We start from the raw sequence: 18,257 nt of genomic DNA on the forward strand, positions 1-18,257 counted from the left end.
AGTGCCGGTCTGGGTATTCACACCCGGACAGTGAGCTGGTACTGGATGGACTTCTCCCTGTTTCCATGTCATTTCATGTTACAACAGGCACTGATCCCCCAGGTCACTGCGTGTGTGTCTAATGTGGCAGCACCTTTAGGTGTTTGTAGATTTCTATCTGTATCTGTTGATAGATATTTGTTAGTCCGTGTCTGTCTCAGTGTCTGTCTCTGTTTGGAGATAACTGCCTGTTTGTGTCTGTCTCTGGGTACCTGTCTGCCTGTGTCTGTATATGGGTAGCTGTCTGTCCGTATCTGTCTATGGATACCTGTCTGCCTGTGTCTGTATATGGGTAGCTGTCTATCTGTATCTGTTTATGGGAACCTGTCTGCTTGTATCTATCTATGGGTACCTGTCTGCCTGTGTCTGTATATGGGTAGCTGTCTATCTGTATCTGTCTATGGGTACCTGTCTGCTTGTATCTATCTATGGGTACCTGTCTGCCTGTGTCTGTCTATGGGTACCTGTCTGCCTGTGTCTGTATATTGATAGCTGTCTATCTGTATCTGTCTATGGATACCTGTCTGCCTGTGTCTGTATATGGGTAGCTGTCTATCTGTATCTGTTTATGGGAACCTGTCTGCTTGTATCTATCTATGGGTACCTGTCTGCCTGTGTCTGTATATGGGTAGCTGTCTATCTGTATCAGTCTATGGGTACCTGTCTGCTTGTATCAATCTATGGGTACCTGTCTGCCTGTGTCTGTCTATGGGTACCCGTCTGCCTGTGTCTGTATATTGATAGCTGTCTATCTGTATCTGTCTATGGGTACCTGTCTGCCTGTGTCTGTATATTGATAGCTGTCTATCTGGGTCTGTATATCTGTCTCAGTGTTTGTCTGTGTCTGTCTCAGTGCCTGTCTGTGTCGGTCTCGGTGTCTGTGTCTGTCTGTAGGTACCTGTCTGTCTGTGTCTGTACCTGACTGTCTCTGCCCAGCTATCTGGCTCTATCTGTGTGTCTGTAGAAATCTGACTCTGTGTCTGTCGGAGTCTTGGTGTTTCTGTCTCTAGGTCTCTGTGTTTTGTAGCATTTGAAAGTCTCCCTTACTTTGCCGGTTGAGTTAATGGAGGGAGTTCTGGGTTTCCCGAATAGCCGCCTTGGCCGCAGGCCCCCCCAAATTGCCTTTGTAACGAGCACCGGGAGGCCGGGGCCCCAGCCGGAGCCCGGCGGGAAAGTGCCAGCGGGTGGGGTGGTGGGTGTTTCAGAGGGAAAGTCTGGAGCTGGGAACTGTGTCTCCCCGGCAGCCGCGGGCGCTGCGTTTTGCCGGAGTTTTCTGTCTCTGAGCGTCTCTCCGCCGCAACCACAACCACAACAACAAAAAGAGAGAGAAATCCGGTTTGTTTTCTTTCTCTGGGACTCCCACGATTTTGCTGAGCCTGTTATTCACAGGACGAGGCCACGGAGGTGACAGAGGCGATCTTGGTGCTGTCGTCAGACCACGGCTGCAGGTTTTGCAGGGCGTACAGGGATGAGTTGTGCAGGCAGATGGGGTCAGGCTGGATGGGCTGGCTGAGGGATTTCTGGAAAGCCTCTTGCTGGAGTTGCATCAGGATGCGGTTCGCTTGCTGTCGCTCCGCCTCTCTCTCCTCCGCTGTCTGCCGCCTTGTTCAAAAACAGCCCGAGAGAACCAACACAGAGAGAGCAGAGAGAGAGAGAGAGAGAGAGCATCAGTCACACACCTTTCCCTGAGGAGCAGCCGCGCCACAATCTACCTTACAGGGGTCAGGGTGGGGAAATCAGCCCCCTTCCCTTTCAGACAAATCAGCCTAAACACCGGGCTCTGGAATTCTCTCCCTGAGCTTCTCCCCCTCTCCTCCGAGCAGACATTCCTTTAAAATCTATCCTAACATCTCCCAGTGGGACTGCGTCAAATCTCTCATCACAACTCCTGCGGGGGTTACTTTGGGGCGTGTTGCTGCGCCAAAGGCGCTACATCAATGCAAAAGCTGATTTTGAAAATGCCTCGGTTGGTGTTGGTCCTCTGGGCATCCACCGGAACTGCCCTCCCCACCCCACCCCTCCCTTCAGCAGGAGAGTAACTCTGGCTGCCCTTTGGGGTGTATCAGGGAAAGCTGGTGTGACACCTGTTAAAAAGCACAGGGCGGGAGGGACGACATGTTGCAGGTGCTGAAAACACAAGATTAAATTATAAATTCACAAGAATCTTACAGCCACTCACTCGCTCATGGTGTCCGTGACAGCTCTGCCCAATTAATCCCACCTCCACCCCACCCCACTCTTTCCCCATAGCCCTGCAAACGTCTCCTTTTCAAGTATTTCTCCAATTCCTCTTTTCAAAGTTCCAACTGAAGCTGTTTCCACCCTCCCAGACAGCGCCTTCCAGCTCACAACAAGATCTTATCTCCCCCTTTGGCTCTTTCACCGGTTCTCCTCAACCTGTGCCCCTTTGGTTACCGACCCTCCTGCCGCTGGAAACACTTTCTCCTGAATTACTCTATCCTTCATGGTTTCGAAATATACTTGAATTAGATTTTAGGTTCAATTATATTAATGCCCCCCCCACCCCCTCCTCAGTTTGAGAGGGTTCTGCAGAGACCCAGTCTCACCCCCAAACAGGAAACGTCAAACCTCCTCCTCGTTTTAATTCCATCATCAGCTACGGTTAACTCTCTATTGGACAATCGGCTGTCGGACATGGACCAATAGCTTCTCTCCACACCGACCCCCCCCCACCCACCCCCAACTCCTCAGCCCACACCCCAACCCCCAGGGAGTGGAATAACTAAAAATAAATACTGAACATCTGGGAATGGACGACATTTCAGGCAGCAAAGACGGGGAATTAATTGGGTGTCATTCCATCTTTCGGACCCTGACCCTTCTTCAGGCTCTGGCCAATGAGCAGGAGTTAACAAGGAGGGTGACCAGGTGGTGGGGAGAAAGGAAAGATAAAAACACGCAGAAGGAGGTGTGACGTGCTTGGAAGGCGAGCAGGAGATGATTAAACGTTGTCATACGAGCAAGAAACACAAAACAACAACAACCTGTATTTATATAGCGCCTTCAAAGCAGTAAAACATCCCATAGCACTTACAGGAGTGTGGTCAAACAAAACACACTGAGCCACGTAAGGAGAGATTAGGTCAGATAATCGGTCCAAGAGGTGGGTTTTAAAGAACATCTGAAAGGGGGAAAGTGAGGTAGAGAGACAGAGAGATTGGGGGTGGGGGGTGGAATTCCAGGGTTTGGGGCTCAGGCAGCTGGACACATGGCCACCAGTGGGGAGCGAGTAAAATTGGCAATGTTCAAGGGGGCAGAATTAAAGGAATGCAGATATCATGGAGGGTGTCGGACTGGAAGATATTCCAGAGATAGGGGGAGGTGAGGCCATGAAGGGATTCCTACGCAAGGATGAGAATTTTAAATTCGAAGCATTGGTGAACTGTAGCCAGTAAAGCTCAGGGAGGACAGATCCGCACAGAGGGGAGTGTGGAGAATCGCAGGGAATGTGCAGAAAGGGAAGTACAGAAGAAGACAAATTTGACAAGGTTCCAGTGGAAAATGGGAAGCAATCAGCAGCAAGCTGTGGATGTAATAATGTAGTGTTGGCGACATCCTACCCAGTCCCTTCCTCATCCAGCCATCCTTCACTAGCGCTGGCTGCTGGGGAGAGGGAGATTGAGAGAGGTGGGCCAGGTATGAAATGAAAAGTAAAGGTCAGTGGAATCACAGAATGACACAGCACAGAAAGAGGCTATTTGGCCCATCTTTGAAGAGCTATCCAATTAGTCCCATTCCCTGTCTTTTTCCCAATAGCCCTACAAATTGTTTCCCATCAAGTATTTATCCATTTCCCTCTTGAAAGTTACTATTGAATCTGTACCCTCTGCCCTTTCCTGTGTAAAGGTGTTTCACTATTATCACCTCTGCTTCTTAAGATTGGAAGATTCTGAAGCATTGAGTAGAGGATGGGATGATATCCCTTGAGCTTGTGTTCAGCTTCACTGGGACTTTGGAGAAACTTGAAGGCAGAGCTGGTGAGGAGAGTTGAAATGGGGAGTGAGAGCGAGTACTTGTAAAAAAAATGGGAGCTTCCACCAACACGATTCTCAATCTACCATTCATTTGGCCAATATAGAGGAGACCCCAGGAACTGTCAAATAATGCCAGTGATTTCTCTTTTTTATTTTCATCTTCTTTCTTCTTGATTAAACTAATATTTATCAGGAATTTAACTCCCTGCGCCAGAAACAAACCATTACATTGTTAGTGTGATTGCTAAACTGTCCTTATCCAAAGACTCACAGAATTCTTGGACACAGGGTGAGTCTACATGGGAAAATAGAACAGAAGAGCCAAGCACAGGGACACAGACTCTCCCACACAAAGGGACAGAAATCCTCACACGCAAAGGAACAGCAACTCTCAAATAAAAAAGGCAAGAGACCTTACAGATGGACAGACACACACACACCCACAGAGTCACAGACATACACACACACATACACCCACACCCACAGAGTCACAGACATACACACACACACACACACACAAAGGGACAGAGAGCCTCACAGTCAGACACAGAGATGCAGACACACAGGAATGGAGAGCATCACAGACACACACACACACACATACGCACACATGCGCGCACATGCACACACACACTCATACATACACAAACACGCACACACACATGACAGAGATCTTCACACATACAGGGACAGAGAACATCACAGACAATACATAGACACAGACACACACACACACACACACAAACACACAGAGTCACACACCCACACCCACAGAGTCACAGACATATGCACACACATAAGCAGTCACACAGAGCCACACACCCACACACACACACACACATAAGCACTCACACAGAGCCACACACCCACACACACACCTATATACACACACACAGGGACAAAGATTCCCCTATGCACAGGGACAAATTACTTTCTCTACCTGTTCATTTGTTTAAGTGATTTGTGTACAAGGACATCAAAATCTATTTGCTGCTCCAGTTTCTAGTTTCTCAACATTTATAAAATAAGCTGATCTGCCTTTCTCCAATCCAAAGTGGATGACCTGGCATTCTTCCACGTTGAATTCCATTGGTTCCAGTTTTGTACATTTACTTAATCTATCTCTGTCACTTTGCAACTCGCTGGCCCCATCTACACAATACACTGTCACTTTGAACTTTGTGTCATCTGCATATTTGGATATCCAACTCTCCATCTCCATCCAAGTCATTAACAAGCACAGTGAAAAGCTGGGGTCCCAGAACAGTTCCCTGGGAAGCATCAACTGTCACGCCCACCAATCACAGTACGCACCCTTTACCCTTGCACTCTGTGTCCTACCACCCCCTCCCCCCATTACCAATCCACATCACAAGGTTATCTCCAACTCATGTTCTTTCACTTTCTCTAGTGTGGATTATTATCAAATATCAAAAACCATATCATGATGTCAAGCTGGCTGAAGGCATTGGATAGTGAAAAGGCTATGGGCCCTGACAATATTCCAGCAATAATACTGAAGATTTATGCTCCGGAACTTGCCGCACCCCTAGCCAAGGCACAAGCCAGGAGTGTGATGAAATACTCTCCACTTGCCTGGATGAGTGCAGCTCCAACAACACCCGAGAAGCTTGACACCATCCAGGACAAAGCAGCCCGCTTGATTGGCACCCTATCCACAAACATTCACTCCCTTTACCACCAATGCACAGTAGGAGCAGTGTGTACCATCTATAAGATGCACTGCAGGAATTCACCAAGGCTCCTTAACAGTACCTTCCAAACCCACGGCCACTACCATCTAGAAGGACAAGGGCAGCAGATAGATGGGAACACCACCACCTGGAAGTTCCCCTCCAAGCCATTCATCCAGACTGGCTGCTGAGTCTAAAACCAGGGGACATAGTCTCAGGATAAGGGGGAGGCCATTTAAGACTGAGATGATGAGGAATTCCTTCACTCTTCCTAACAGCACTGTGGGTGTGCCTACACCACATGGACTGCAGCGGTTCGAGAAGGCAGCTCACCACCACCTTCTCAAGGGCAATTAGGAATGGGCAATAAATGCTGGCCTAGACAGTGACGCCCACGTCCCACAGAAGGATAGGATCATAGGATACTGTAGTGCAGCACACACAGAGGCCATTCAGCCCTCTGACTCTGCACTGGTTCATTCAAAGAGAAACAGTTTGCCCTCCTCCCCAGCTCTTTCCTATGAAATATTTATCCAATTCTCTTTCGAAAGCTACAGTTATATCCGTATCCCCCACCCTATGAACAGTGCAATTCAATCCTAACGGTTTATTGAGCAAAATGGCTTGGCCTCGGGTTACCTCTGGGTCTTTTTGCCAGTCGGGGGCCTTTAGCTCCAGACTTTTCAGCCCATTCGCGGCCGTGATGAAGGGATATCTGTAAAAATATCCTTTCGCAATTGTACATGGCCGGCTTGCCCTTTTCCAGGCTGCACACGGACAGTGACCCTGGCCACGCTGAGCAGGGGTAACCCTTACTGATAGCTCTGCTCTCTGAGGGCATCGCTTCCTCCCCGTGTCCCAGCGCAGTTCCCATGGGAATGTCCATCCAGCAAATCCACAGATTCCACTCCGGCCCCAACCCCTACCCCCTACCAAGTGTTCCCCATGTTGGACTTTACTGAGTTTTAACTGGTCAGTGGAAAGATTCCCCTCAGATTTAATCTGTGTTTTATACCTCCCCAGTCTTCCAGCATTTTCCCAGTTCCAGGCGTTGGATTCCCGGCTCCTTCTGGGCTCGGGTTTGGGAATTCCTGGCTCCTTTCGCCCGGTTCCAGCTGGCTGATCGATTTCCCTCTCTCGGTTTTCATGGTTTCCTGGGCGGGTCTGTGGTTTCCCTCCCACCCCTGCTCCCGGCTCGGGAGCTTTATACAAAAACCATTTTAGTGCCTGTTGTTTTAGTGATGCTATCGAGACAATTGACCTTTTACACTCGGGTCGTTTGACTCGTGGTAAAACCAGACACGTTGGCAGAGCTACTGAATAACAAAACTGAATCCTCATCGGAGACTGAGTGTGTGAGAGAGAAATAAAGAGATTGAGAGACAATAGACAGGGAGGTAGGGAGAGAGAGAGAGAGAGAGAAACAAATTGATAGACAGAGAGAACGAAATAAAGGGAAACAGAGCGCAGGGAAAGCCAGAGGAAAAGAGTCGGGAGAATATTTGCTCTGATATGTTCAATGATGATTTCCCACAACGGAAACTCCCGCCGGAGGCTGAAGTTTAACAGAAAGTGAGCGGGGAACGGGCACCAGGTCCGGCTGTGGGAGAGTGGGAGATAACATTCCCCATAACCCCCAGACTCTCAATCCCTCATAACCCCCAGACTCTCAAACCCCCATAACCCCCAGACTCTCAAACCCCCATAACCCCCAGACTCTCAAACACCCATAACCCCCAGACTCTCAAACCCCCATAACCCCCAGACTCTGACCCCCCCCATAACCCCCAGACTCTGACCCCCTATAATCCCCAGACTCTCAAACCCCCATAACTCCCAGTCTCTCAATCCCACTTAACTCCCAGTCTCTCAATCCCCCATAACCCCCAGACTCTTAAACCCCCATAACCCCCAGACTCTCAAACCCCCATAACCCCCAGACTCTCAAACCCCCATAACCCCCAGACTCTCAAACCCCCATAACCCCCAGACTCTCAAACTCCCATAACCCCCAGACTCTCAAACCCCCATAACCCCCAGACTCTCAAACCCCCATAACCCCCAGACTCTCTAACCCACCCATAATCCTCAGATCCCCCCCACCCCCGCAACAACCCCCAAACTCTCAAACCCGCCACTCATAACCCCGACTCTCAAACCCACCCCAATAACCCTCAGACTCTCAAACCCCCAGACTCTCAATCCCTCTTATAACTCCCAGACTGTCAACCCCCTCCCTCGGCAATTCGCTTCCTAGAGAAATCCCGGCTCCTCAATCACACCGCTTCAAATAACCCATTTTGTCCCGAATGTTGTTCAAAGATTGCGGAAATTTTACAGGTTAATGTGAATCCGAGAGTAACGAAGAGAGAGAAAAGGAGAGAGAGAGAGAGACAGTGACAGTAAAAGCGAATAAAACAACTAGAAAGAGAAGAGAGAGAGAGAGACGCACACAGAGAGAAACCCGGAGCCGGCCGAGATTTTTATGAAGTTTATTTTTTTCAACAAATGATTTCTGGAATATTCCGGAATGGGATAGATTGGGGTCAGTTTGCAACCATCGATCAGTGAGGGTCACCCTGACAGAAAAGGACTGTCCCAGGGAGCGGACGCACCCAGGAGAAATCCTAGTTATGAAATAATCCAATTCTAATTCTAGGTAAGAAGTTTAATTGATGAAACCTGTTGACTGGAGAAGATTATTTTCCCTCTCGGTTTCTGCGACATGTTCGCCAGGCGGAGGGAGAATGAGAGAAATGAGAGAACATTGAATTCACCAATTTCCCCAAATTGGGAAATGTAGTTAATACAGAGGAGGACTGCTGGAAAATACAGAAAGTCATTCATAAACGTGCAGGATGGATGTGCAACTAGCAAATTAAATTCAAATTGATAAGTATGAGGTATATTTTGGTAGGAAGAATAAGGGATCATGTGCTCTTTGGAAAATAAGTGTCTAAATGGGATAGAGGAACAATAAAGTGTGAGGATACAGATACACAACTCACTAAAAGTAGCGATGCAGGTTACTAAGCCATACAAAAACACAAAGCATCTGGGCTTCACTTCTAGAAGGATCGAACTGAAAGCAGAGAATTCACGTTGAACTTGTATCAAACCTTGTTTAGACCACACCTAAAGTACTGTAAACAGTTCTAGTCTCCATGTTATAAAAAGGATTTGGAGACATTGGAGAGGTACAAAAAAGGTTTTTTAAAGTAATACAGAACTAAGGAGTTATGCCTATTGCATAACTTGTTTAATGATGGGTCTGGAACAGGCTGGAGCTCTTTTCTTTAGAAAAGGGAAGGCTGAGGTGACCTGATAGAGGTCTTGAAGATTATGAAAGGGTTTGCCAGGGTAGATGTGAAAAAGATGATGCTACTTGTAGGCAAGATCAGAACTAGGGGCCATAAATATAAGATAATAACTAATAAATCCAAATTTAGGAGAAACTTAACCCAGAAAGTGGTTAGGATATGGAACTCTACCACAAGGAGTACCTGAGATGAATAACTCAAATGCATTTAAGGCGAAACTAGATAAACACACGAGGCAGGCAGGAGTAGAAGGATAGGCTGATACGGTTACGGTGACCTGATTGTATCTTATCATTTTATAAACCATCAAGGTCAGGATTTTGCTCCACTTGACTTTGTCTGAGAGTGATAATTACTGGTTTGACACTTGGATTATTTTCTGGAGTTTAAATACTTCATAAATGTGTCCAAATCTAAATGATTCTGCCCCAGAATCCCGTAACTATTCAACCATTCTCTCCCTCACTTTCCCTCATTCTCTATTCCCCCACTTTCCCCCCTCTCTCTCCCCTCCCTCGCTCCCCTCCCTCTCTCCCCTCCCTCGCTCTCCCCTCCCTCTCCCATCCTTCACTCTCTCTCCCTCACTCTCCCCCTCTCTCCCCTCCCTCGCTCTCCCCTCCCTCACTCTCCCCTCCCTCTCCTCCCCTCTCTCCCCTCCCTCACTTCCCCTCCCTCACTCTCCCCTCCCTTACTCTCCCCTCCCTCGCTTTGTCCTCCCTCACTCTCCCCCTCTCTCCCCTTCCTCACTCTCCCCTCCCTCTCCTCCCATCTCTCCCCTCCCTCATTTTCTTTCCCCTCCCTCTCTCCCCTCCCTCACTGTCCCCTCCCTCACTCTCCCCTCCCTCACTCCCCCCTCCCTCACTCTCCCCTCCCTCTCTCTCCCCTCCCTCACTCCCCCCTCCCTCACTCTCCCCTCCCTCTCTCCCTTCTCTAACTCTCCCCTCACTCCCTGATCGTTGGGTTCGTCCTCTCACTGTTTCCCGGTCCCCGCTCTCTTGCCGGTCGGGCCCCTCTCGGTTGTGACTGGACCCTTTGCCTCCAGGCTTTGCCCGGGTTTCAGCACCTCTCCCTCCGGTGGAAATCACCACGAGTTCCTGGTTTAAATTCGGCGAACCGGTTTGACACAGGGCGGCTTCTCTTGGGTGTAGTTCACATTGAAATGATCCGGATTCTGCCAACCCCGCAGATGAACACAGGAGAGTGAAGAGCTCCGAGCCGGGATAATGTCGCTGGACTGGGCTCCGAGTTCAGTCACTTACAGAATACCAGTTACTGGGAAAAGTCAGGAGTGAACTTTTCACTTCGAGTTTAGTGTTAGAAACTGACTGTGAATTAACACACTGAGCGGGGAATTATCGGCTACAGATAGAGAGAGGGTGGGAATTGGGGAAAAGCTCCTTATGACTATCCTGAAAACGATTCACCTTTACAGCGTTCATTAAAAAGCCCCAAATATTTTATTTTTGATTGAAGTTAACGAGCGAACCGGCGGGAATGGTTGTAAACGAATCCCTTTCTGCCCCATTTCAGGAAATAATCAGTCAAAGAAAATATTCGGTAAAACATTCCGATTTAAAGGAGAATTTGAATAGTTACAGTCGACTGAGGGAACGAATGTAGCAGATTGGGTGGGGGAGAGTAAGGGAGACATTGAGAATTTGGGAGATGGGTTTTATATAGAGAATCACATTCAGCCGACAGCACCGATCAACTGGTTTTAGGAGATTTCTCTCCCCTCCACCCGCCTCTTCATCTCACCCCATCACCATATCCTTCTATTCCTTTCTCCTCCATGTGTTTATCCAGCTTCCTCCTGTCTGTCCTATGGTGAATTTAACCACTCTGTGTGATAGTGAGTTATCGGTGGCGATCTATTATTTATGACCCGGATACTTTGACTTATCCACAAATCATCTTTTCTAACGTCTACCCTTCGGAATTTTATATTGGGGAAAAAAAAACTCCACCAGCTCACTCCCCAGCCTTGTCTTTTCTGGGGAAGAGTTTCAGTTTGTTCAGTCTCTCCTGTTAGTTATATCCTTTCAGTTCTGGCGTCTTCCCCTGTGAATCATGTTTGTACTGTCTCCACCGTCCCTGTATCCTTTGTATCATATAAAAAGCCGACCGGTCACGGCATTCTCCGCCTGCTACAACCAAGGTTTCATACAAGGTTACCACCGCTTCCCTATTTTCCAATTCTACTTCACTAGAAACCAATCTCAGGGCTTTTTGTTTTTAAAAAAAATGGTTTTGTTGACCTGCGACAATGGTTTTAGTTATCGACACCCCCAGGCCTCTCTACTCCTCTATCCCATTTAGACTCGGTCACTTTCCGAGCACTATATTAAATTCAGCGCTTCACTCCTACCTGTATTAAATCCATTTGCCAATTACATGCCCATTCTGCAAGTTTATTGATGTTTTATGGAAGAGGGGTTACTGCAGAGAGAGGAGACGGTGTGGAACAGGGGGCACTGAGGGGCAGACAGAGGTTTCATTACACTCAACCCGAGGTACAAGCCTCTCTCTCTCTTACCTCCACTTGGTCCGCCGGTTCTGGAACCAGGTTTTAACCTGAGCGTCGGTCATTTTCAAAGCCTTGGCCAGGGCTGCCCTCTCGGCTGAAGCCAGGTATTTCTGCCTGTGAAACCTTTTCTCCAATTCGCAGATCTGGAGGCGGGTGAACGAGGTCCGAGGTTTTTTCTTTTTTGGGGGGGTCCTGTTCTGATACGGGTGTCCTATCCGGCGGGTCACGGTGAAAGGAGAGAGTGTCACTGGAACACAAGCAGCAAGAGGAGAGAGGTGGATGCAGAGTAGCTTCAGGGAGAGGAGAGGAGAGGAGAGGAGAGGGGTGAATCTTCCTCCTGTCCGCACAGAGCAAAAAACACACACACAGTCCTGGACTGGGAAAGTCAGAGGGTCAGAGAGTGGCTGCACTCACAATCATTCCAGCAAACTGCTCTCCAGCGAAACCAGTGAATTACTGTTCGCCTCAAATAAACGGAGCTGGAGATTTAAACACGAGACAAGCCCCTCGTCAATTCCCCATTCATTTATCCACATCACCCTGACCATTATCAGAGAGTTCAGAGCTGATTTCTGGCTCCATGTGCTGGCGAGAGATTTAACTCCTGGTGTTTAACCGGCTTTGGCGGGGCTGGGGAGATCGGGGACTTTCCAGCAGCGATTTACAATAAATATCCCAGGCTTTGATTCAAGGGAGGTCAAAGGAGCGAAATAAATCGAGCGCCTGAGAGGAGGGTGGCGAGGGGCCAGGCAGAGAGAGGGAGAGACAGACAGGCAGATTCACCAAGACACACAACAGCAACGAGAGGCTTGAGGGAGTGAGGGAAACCCAGGGAAGAGAGAGAGAGAGAGTGAGAGAGTGAGGAAGATGGACGGAGTGTAAAATAAATAGAGAGCGGGAAGAGGGAAATAGAGAGAGAGGAGCAGAAGCTGAGATGAGGGCAATGGACAGGAAGGAATAATAGAAAACTGAGTGTGAGAATTGGATTTAAAAAAAATAGAGACTAGGATAGAAAATAGGATTAAACAGAGAGAATTAGATAGAAGAGAGAGAATGAGAGAAAGATGGGGAATTTGATAAAATGACAGGGAATTTGATAGAAAGTGGAGAGTATTTGTTCCTGTTCAGTGTCTGTAATAAAATCCAGGGACATCGAACACTCGGTGCGACCTCCCGGCTTCTACCGACCGGGCCAGGGCTTATACTGTCAGGGTGCCTGTGAGTGCTGGCGGTGAGGGGCGGGGGGTGGGATCTTGTATTTAAACTAAATCCTGGCTGCAAACTCTCCAGCTGTTTTGTAAGTAATTCCCGCCCGCTTTCCGGGGGTCTGTGCACTCGGGTGTTTTTTGGAGGTGGGGTGGGGGGGTGTCGGTGGCCCGGCTGGAGACGGGGACGGGCGATGGGCGAGACTGTCCCGAAGATGTGAATCTCCTTGAGTGGAACAGTAAAGAAGTTGAAACCTTCCGATAAAACGCTTTTCCCCGCTAAAGGACACCGAGACAAACTGGCGAGGAGAGTTCTCAGAATAACTCCAGCCTGCCTGGCTTCCCACTTATCCTGTCAGTGAGACATGTGTCCGGCCCTAACCTCTTACAATAGTGCAATTTTTACTATTGCACGTTTTTTTTTTATAAAAAAGAGGAATTGTAAAAAAAAAAGTCATTGTAAAATACTTTAAACAATATCTGTTTTCTAAATTCTATCATCAAGAAGACGGAATTAGAATTATAAAAAGCCCATTTTTAACCAACAGTTTTAGAGACAGGATTTGCCTCAACTCATAATCTCTGCGTAAACCTAGCGTTAAAAATTAGTTACATTTAAAATTAATATATGGCTGAACATTTGTAAATATATTTAAATGTGTGCCAACATTATATTGATATATGTAACCTATTAACACATTTGAGATTAAAATCGTATACACGCTAAATCCTCAAATATATTTGGTTTAATTTGCAAATAAACGCCAAGTTTTTAAAAAAAATAAAAATGTGATTATTAATTTAGCCCCTTCCCCGCCTAAATGTTGTTGATAGGGAGACGTTTCTCTGCCGGATTTTAGTTAAAGTTCCTGCCATTAAGTTTTCAGAATCGCGTTAGCCGATTACCAGAGAAGATTGGAATTAAACCCAAACCGCCCTGGGAAGGGAGAATTCGTTCGGATTTAAATGAATTGACCTTCTGGAGAGGGGATTCGCGGTACCTTGGTCGCTGGGCTGGATTTAACATTGAGGAGTGAGTTGTTTAATCCGGTAGAGGAAGGGTTTGAATCCGGTGATGTTTGCGAGGGTAGTGACGATTAAGGAACATTTTCCAAACGGTGAAGTTTCGGACCCGCGCCTTGCACATCCAATCCTTCCTATCTTTTTAAAAATAACTTTTTATCATCACAGTTTAACCGTTTCTTCACAAGTGGAGAACGAAATAAAGCAGTTAGGGCCTTACAGAAATAGCTTAACTATCGGAAAGAGGTTTATGAACGGGCCCAACATTATTAATAAGAGGGGATTTATAAAGGTGGGTTACACCGAGATGAAGTTGCAGAGACACAGTCTGTTCTGGTTTCCATTAAGATCGGTGAATAAACTACAGATTATTCCAGAGATTTGAGACGTATTTTGAATGACAAAGAATTTAAGGAAAGGAGAAAGTTAAAAGTTGATTTGAGTGGTGACTCGAGGCGGTGTGGGACCCATCCCTCCCTCTCTGCCTTCCTCCCTCTCCCCCCAACCCCACTCCCCCTGTGTCCCTCTCGCACTTTCTGCACTCACCTGAGAATCTATCCTTGGTGTATCTCCTGTTACTTTCCATCCAAGGGAAGGTTAGGTTGCTCAGGTTGCTATTGGAGTTGGGCACGGCTGCCACCCCAGCGCCCATAGGCTGATGCACCCCCGTGGTGATGGGCCGATGGGCCGGCACTCTGATCACACCCGCGGGGTTCAAGCCGCTATTGTTCATGGCCAGGTTGACCCCGTACGGGCCCGCCAGCGGGGCCAGGCTGCAGGCGTTATTATAGCCGCCCCCGCCGCCGTTGTTACTGTAGTTCACGGTCATGTTGCTGTAGTTACCGCCCACCATACATCCCAGGCCATAGTCCACATCCTGGAGTCGGGAATTCGGGATCATGCAGCCCCCTTGATCCGGGTTGTTCAAGATCTGGTCTATTCCAAAGCTAATGGGTTCGTGTTGGGAGTGGGTGTGATGAGCGGCATGGGCCCCTATGTGATCCATTCTGGGGGTGGGGTGGGGGTGGGTGGGGGTGGAGGGGCGGGGGGGGGAAGGGAAACAATGGTTTGATGGTGTTTGAGGCGATTCCGAGACACCAACCGAGCTCCCCAATCTCTTAAGCAAAAAAAAAAGCTTGAATTCTGCCGCTCCTTCCCCTCTCGTGGAAGCTGGCGAGACCCGACTGCACAGAATTTCAGAATCAACTTCCAGCTCAAAGCATCAATCATTGCGGGGCAACAACTGGCAGGCAGAATGCATCGTGCATTGGTGGGCTGGGTCCATCGTCATTGGCTCAGGACTGAGTGACAGAGAGAGAGAGAGAGGGGAGGGGGGAGGCTTGACAATAAAACAGGGCAGCAAAAGAGATGGCGAGTCCCTATAACCTTATAAAGTCAAGTTACAAATTCACGCAACAAAAAAAAAAGGCGCCTCGGATTCTCAAATTATTTATTACAATATCTCATAATGAAATCATTCTCAATAGTCAGGGAGAAGCGGGTCATATTTTACCATCGAATATTCTCAGTGGAAAACTCTGCTCCACAAACAAATCCCTTCGTATATCAGAATTTATAACTCGTCCCCGCCTCAGCCTTTAATCTCCCCTCGTGTCTGGTTCGAGCTCTCAGTTTCTCTCCACCAGTGTCCCGGGGCTGGGAACCCGATCGACAGAAATCCAGAGAATTTCAGCAACAACAACAAAAAAATGATTGCCATGTTAAAAAGATGCAATAAACCCATTCGAACGGTCCTAAAAAGCGCTTTAATTGTTCAGTGAAAATGAAGAATATGAATATAAATTCATATAGTGTCGTGATAGAGCCAATGGGTTTTCGGGTCCAGTCTCTCTCTATATTATATATATATATATGTGTATCATTCTAAAGGCTCACATAATTGCGAATTTGTTCCAGAGAGAGATTGGGAGAGTTACTCCCTGTCAACCCGGAGTCACATCCCCCACCTCCTTCCCCCAAAAAAACACCCTTACAAATAGTTAAATCAGGCAGGAAAAGACATTTCCAAGAATTCTTCAACAAAAATTCATAAAATATAATTCATTCATTCTACATAGAACCTCAGAAAGTTCCATTTTTTAAAATTCAGATATCCAGCAGAAAATACGCAGAGATGAAAAATTACTTCGAAGCAGTCAAATAAATGAACCATTCGAAAAGTTAACGATTTAAAATTAAAACAAACGAATGTTGGGATTAGTCTCTTTGGATTGGAAACGGAAATCGAAAACCTGATATTTCTGGAGAGAGTTTAACGGCGGGAGGAAGAGGGGTTTATTTCAAGTTGTAAAATGTAACGAAAAAGAGGTTTGGATGGATGGAGACAAACTGCCGCCTGTTTTCTGGTCTTGGTTTAATTGTGAATGAATCAAATGAAGGTGGGTATGAACCTCGTATTTTGCACACAAGCCTCTCAGTTTGGCTTTAACACTCTCGGCGGGTATTGTAGTTCAGGACACCTGTCCCTAATCTGTACCTCAACACCGTGTCCACTGTCACAACCCAGATATGCCAATTCGTTCTTAAAAAAACAATGTGAATTTGGCAAGTCTGATGTTTTATGGTCAGGTCACTGATCCGTTTCACTGCTACATTTGGCAGGATATTCCGTGATCCGGCTCTCTCCCTCTCTCTCTCATTCCCCCTCGGCTCTCTCATCCCCTTCTCTCCCTCCCTCATCCCTCATCCCTCTCCCCTCTCTCTCAATCCCACTCTCTCTCTCTCCATTCCCACTCCCACTCTCTCCACCCCCCACTCTCTCTCTCTCTCATTCCTTCTCTCACATCCCCACCCTTTCTCTCATTCCTACCTACTCTCTCTGTCTTATTCCCACCCTCTCTCTCTCACTCACACACTCTAACTCTCTCTCTAACTTATTGTTACTCAGCCTCTCACTCAATTGCTCGCACTCCCTCTCCCACATTTCCCCCCCTCCCACCCCCCCACACACATTCCTGTTTCTCCCACACCCCCTTTCAGCCCCTATTTCTAATCGGTTTTCTGTTTTTCTTTTACACCCACTTATATTTCTCTCAATTTCTCTCTCTATCCCTCCTTTTATTTCATTCTTTTTCACTCCCTCTTCTTTCTGCTCTTTGTCTTTCCCTTCCTCTCTCTCTCTCTCTCCCCCCAACACTGGTCAACACTAGAGAGCAGATTCCCCGGCCCTACCCGACAATGCCATGAGTTAGGATATTGCCGAGAGAACCGTGCCCCATGCCAGGGGCTCACTGAGGGCACTGAGCGTCACCGCAGTGCCAGCTGACAGCCCAGTCCCTATTCTACCCGGGAGCAGACAGTCGGTAAGAGGAGACACTCTCTTAGCGAACCAGGCGGCGGCTTTTGAATGAGTTGAGTTCACCGGAAATGTCACAAATCAGCGCCATTTGACCGAAGCCAAGGGCCCACACGAATATCCAAATGACAATGCTTTCCCTGTCAACACCAGCGATCAACCCAAATAAAGTTTGGATGTGAGTTAAAAGGAGGGTTTGCCACTGAATCAGATGTTTAAGGGCGCTGACTGAGAGTCGGAGACTCCGGGAGAGCCGCGGGTCGCCAGTACCTGCTGCCTCTACACACTTTGTCTCATTGTCTTACACATGGGGCAACTGGCTTTTTCCGTGACCGTGTAATGATCTGAAACCGAGCTCAGCTCACACTCACTGGACAGGGCTTCCGTCTAACGTCACCCACATGAGCACACTCGTACCACCAGTACACAACAGGAGCTGTGTCCATTCATAGGACATCACTGCAGGAGTTCCTCAGGGTGGTGTCCTCAGCCCAACCATCTTCAGCTGCTTCATCAATGACCTTCCTTCCATCATAAGGTCAGAAGTTGGGATGTTCGCTGATGATTGCACAATGTTCAGCACCATTCGCGACTCCTCAGATACTGAAGCAGTCTATGTCCAAATGCAGCAAGACCTGGACAATATCCAGGCTTGGACTGACAAGTAGCAAATAATATTCGCAGCTCACAAGTGCCAGGCATTTACCACCTCCAACATAAGAGAATCCAACCATCGCCCCTTGATGTTCAATGTCATTACCATCACTGAATCCCTCACTATCAACATCCTGGGGGTTACCGTTGACCAAAAACTGAACTGGACTAGCCATATAAATATGGTGTCTACAAGAGCAGGTCAGAGGCTAGGAATAGTGTGATGGGTAACTCACCTCATGACTCCCCAAAGCCTGTCCATCATCTACAAGGCACAAGTCAGGAGTGTGATGGAATACTCCCCACTTGCCTGGATGAGTACAGCTCCCACAACACTCAAGAACTTTGACACCATCCAGGACAAAGCAGCCCACTTGATCGGCACCACATTCACAGACATCCACTCCCTCCACCAACACTCAGTAGCAGCAGTGTACCATCTACAAGATGCACTGCAGCAACTCACGAAGGCTCCTTCGACAGC

General features: G+C 47.8%; 1 protein-coding gene across 1 annotated transcript; it reads right to left on the minus strand.

Moving 5' to 3' along the window:
- Positions 1-1,418: 1,418 nt before the first annotated feature.
- tlx1 (T cell leukemia homeobox 1) lies at positions 1,419-14,809 on the minus strand. Its single transcript, XM_078565282.1, has 3 exons — positions 14,350-14,809; positions 11,585-11,822; positions 1,419-1,641 (listed from the first exon to the last, which is right to left on the minus strand). Exons 1-3 carry the CDS (start codon positions 14,807-14,809, stop codon positions 1,419-1,421), a joined length of 921 nt encoding a protein of 306 aa, XP_078421408.1.
- Between the last annotated feature and the right edge of the window lie 3,448 nt (positions 14,810-18,257).

This window comes from Cetorhinus maximus, chromosome 20, assembly GCF_964194155.1.
Source record: "Cetorhinus maximus chromosome 20, sCetMax3.hap1.1, whole genome shotgun sequence".
NCBI classification, from domain to species: domain Eukaryota; kingdom Metazoa; phylum Chordata; class Chondrichthyes; order Lamniformes; family Cetorhinidae; genus Cetorhinus; species Cetorhinus maximus.

Excerpts from the sequence above, each read along its gene's own strand:
- tlx1 (XM_078565282.1), bottom strand. The coding sequence starts at position 14,809 with ATGGATCACATAGGGGCCCATGCCGCTCATCACACCCACTCCCAACAC. Across the intron at positions 11,823-14,349 it reads CACCAAGGATAGATTCTCAG|TGACACTCTCTCCTTTCACC; the intron begins GTGAGTGCAGAA and ends CTTGTGTTCCAG. Across the intron at positions 1,642-11,584 it reads AACCGGCGGACCAAGTGGAG|GCGGCAGACAGCGGAGGAGA; the intron begins GTAAGAGAGAGA and ends TTTTTGAACAAG.